The 3,670-nt window shown below is 33.8% G+C and overlaps 1 protein-coding gene across 1 annotated transcript; it reads left to right on the top strand.

Moving 5' to 3' along the window:
* Positions 1-1,107: 1,107 nt before the first annotated feature.
* LOC125599607 (leucine-rich repeat extensin-like protein 3) lies at positions 1,108-3,308 on the top strand. Its single transcript, XM_048772834.1, has 2 exons — positions 1,108-1,594; positions 1,686-3,308. The coding sequence occupies exons 1-2, from the start codon at positions 1,459-1,461 to the stop codon at positions 2,906-2,908; spliced, it is 1,359 nt and encodes a 452-aa protein (XP_048628791.1). The 5' UTR covers positions 1,108-1,458; the 3' UTR covers positions 2,909-3,308.
* The last annotated feature ends 362 nt before the right edge of the window (positions 3,309-3,670 follow it).

The raw sequence follows: 3,670 nt of genomic DNA, 5'->3' as shown, positions 1-3,670 counted from the left end.
AATAATATGTTTTGTTCCCCCATTTGTGTGTTTGCGGGTTTATTTAGGTTTGAGTTTCTTAATCACTCTTTAGCTTTGTATCACGAAGTTCGTGCTTCATCCATTATTTAGCTGATATGGATTACTTGCAAAAGTTTGTAAGCCTTTTGTAAACATGCTCTTTAGTTCTTATTGTGTACAAGTAACGATCGTGAGGGTTTTGAAACATTAAACTCTCGTGAAGGTTACATACTATTGTCGGATAACTATCAAGAGTCTAATTCGGACAACCATTTGCTTTCAGGTCCATAGGGACTCATTATATCCCTGAATTATACCAAAATTTGTTTAACAAAATCACACTAGGGGTATAGCTGGTAATATTTCTGTCTAAAATAAATATACACATCGTTTGTGAAGAAACCAAATACAAAGTATTTATTTAATGATAGGCAGTTTGAGGTTTAAGTGGTACTATAGATAAAAAAAAAATTTGTAAACAGATATCTATTTGAAGGTTATTTTTTTCAATAATTGAGTTGATATATTTTGAATGGAAAATTTTGATAGTTGAAATTTATTTTTTTTATTAATACTAGGTTTTTCGCCCGCGGTCCTAACATTTTATAACTACTTACTAATACATGCATTGCTAGTTAAAATACTATAATGATAAATTATTATGGGGATTTATGTTTTCATTTAATTTTTTTACTTATTATGAAAAAATTGAAATTTTTTGTGTACACTATATTCATTAGTGATAAATAAATCACTCAATATTCTCTTTTCAATTATATAAATTAAGAATTTTACTTGATTAATATTTAGTTATGCTTATTAATAATTAAATTTTATTAAAGATATTTTTGAATAGCAACAAAATATATATATGAATGATTTTTTATTTTAATATATATATATATATATATATAGATTTGGATAATTTTAATTATTATTAATTTTAATCACTTATCTAATAAAAAAATAAATTCGTTTTATTTTGTAGGTAGGTTATATATTTGATTCATTAAGGATCGATATAAACGATATTAACAACCTAACTTTTATCGTGAGAGCTCAGATGTGAAAACTTATTTTACAAATAATAATATAAAATCTAATAAAGGAATTTTAAAAATAGATTGACCAAGACGTTTTCTTCATTAGAATCTCGAACAAGCACATGATTTTTGGAACTATTCTGAATACGTATTGTTGGCAAAAAGCATAGGACTTTTTTTTTAAACAATTGCCTAAAGTAAGTTTACAAATTCAAGCATAACTAAGACAGACCTTCTTAGGTTTTACTATTTAGTTAACCTAGTTTTAACCTATCTGCAAGAGTATCTTACGTCAGTGAAAAGGACATTTTACATATCTTAACTGATATACAACAAACAAGAACAATAGTTATGCTATAAACAAAGGGGTAACTACAACGTTTTATTGTTTGTTTGAAAAAACCAAAGCTCCAAAATGTCTTGTCTTCTCATTCTCGTCTCCATTGCCTTAGCAATAACACTCAGTAATCATTCTTCACATGCAGAAAATCTACCTCTAAGGATCACTGACATTGTCCTATGCAACAACAATAACATCTTCTTAAGATCAGGTACCACAACGCAAAATGATTTTAGTATGAAGAAACTTATTTTCTTTTTCTGTTCTGAAACATTTGTTGTCCTTTGTGTGGACTTGTGCAGGATCATCTGGCAAGCTTGAATGCAGATTCAGACGAGCAAAACTGATCTTAGGACAGGAGACAAAAGGTCATCACGGGGAATCCCATGTTTTATGTCCTGAACACAAAAAGTGTTCAAGAAACGAGAAAAATCAGATATTCGCTCTAAAGAAGCATCCGGGGAGAAAGTCTAAACGGATTCTGAAACAAATAAGAAAAGCAAAACATGTTCAGTTTCAATACAAGAAGCAAAATATAGGAGACAAGAAGTTCATTTCTCCACATCCATGGTTTCTTCCCCCAAACCCGTTTGCACCACCACGTTCGATTTTCCCACCAAACCCTTTTGCACCACCCCCTTCGATTTTCCCACCTAACCCGTTTAAGCCACCGTCTCCTTCGATTTTCCCTCCAAATCCGTTTCATCCACCTCCTCCTCCGAGATTTCCTCCATTATTTCCTCAGCCTCCTCATGCTCCTCCTCCGTCGATATTCCCTCCAATATTTCATCAGCCACCACCTTCTCCTCCTCCATCGTTTTTCCCTCCAAACCCATTTCAGCCTCGGCCTCCCCCCACTCCTCATTCATCCTTATTCCCTCCAATGTTTCCACCGCCTCCTACTGCTCCAGCTCCTCCTCCCTCGTTCTTCCCTCCAAACCCATTTCAGCCTCATCCTCCTCATCCTCCTGCAGCTCCTCCTCCATCATTATTCCCTCCAATATTTTCTCCGCCTCCAGCTGCTCCACCTCCTCCACGATCAATGTTTCCTCCAAATCCATTTAAGCCACGTCCTCCTCAGTCTTCTCCCGCTCCTCCTCCACCATTTTTCCCTCCAGTGATTCCTCATCCTCCTCCAGTTTCCCCTCCTCCTCGATCATTTTTCCCTCCAAATCCATTTCAGCCTCGTCCTCCTCAGCTTCCTCCAGCTCCTCCTCCATCGTTTTTCCCTCCTATATTTCCTCCACCTCCTGCTGTACCAGTTCCATCTCCTCCATCGTTTTTTCCACCAAACCCATTTAAGCCTCGTCCTCCTCCTCTTCCCAGTACTCCTCCACCTCACTCTCTATTTCCTCCACTGCCGCCAATCTTTCCAGGTCTGCATCCTCCTCCACCACCACCACCACCTCCTCCTCCACCCTCTCACTTTATTTTTCCAATTCCGCCATTCCCATTTTTTCCACCACCTCGTAACCCTGGCCCTCCTCCTACTCCATCTTTTTCAGCAAACAAACAACATACTTAAGCAGACAAGAGTATTAATTATATACTAGGTAATAATCCGGTTTCATTATTTTTTAATAATGAAACATTAAATATGTTTAATCTGGATATCGTTTTGATTTTCGGCTGTTTTTTTTAATCTCCTAAATATAACTATCATTCTAAATTAATATTTATTTTAGTTTGTTCGGTTAAAATGTTTGATGTTTCTGGTTTTTCCAGTGATAGCCAAAAATTACTATTATTTGTTTGTTTTCCTATTATGAATTTTAGATAATCCTTATGTCGAACCAAGGCTATTATATTATAGTTTCTAAACGGATAATAGTTAAAAAAAAAAAATATTAAGACAAATCATTTCATTACAATTTGGTTTAGTAAAAGAAATATAATAAAAAATATTTCAACTTCAAAGAGAATTAGATATTTCAGTTATTGTGAATATTTAGTTATAAGGTGCTTACGTCAATATGAACATGTATATGTATATAAAAGTATATAAAAATAGTTGATAAATATATAAAGATACTGTTAATTAATATTAAATAACGTTTTTGTTCAAAATAAAACTTGAAAGATAAAATTCTAAAAATAAAAAAAAAACCTAGACATTAGTGAAATTTCTTTCATATAAAGAAAACCGAATTGTATCAATAAATAGGAGAGGGAGCAGATCGAATATCCAGGTATTTGGAGGCATTCGTATCGATTGGATCTATAGCCACCTTGATATTCGGTGTCTCGGATATCCAATTCGATTTGATTCGTAAATAAATAAATTTTG

The sequence above is a fragment of the Brassica napus genome, unplaced genomic scaffold, assembly GCF_020379485.1.
Source record: "Brassica napus cultivar Da-Ae unplaced genomic scaffold, Da-Ae ScsIHWf_192;HRSCAF=340, whole genome shotgun sequence".
Taxonomy (NCBI): Eukaryota; Viridiplantae; Streptophyta; class Magnoliopsida; order Brassicales; family Brassicaceae; genus Brassica; species Brassica napus.
Note: the sequence above shows the minus strand (reverse complement) of the source record. Positions and strands in the feature narration are given on the sequence as shown.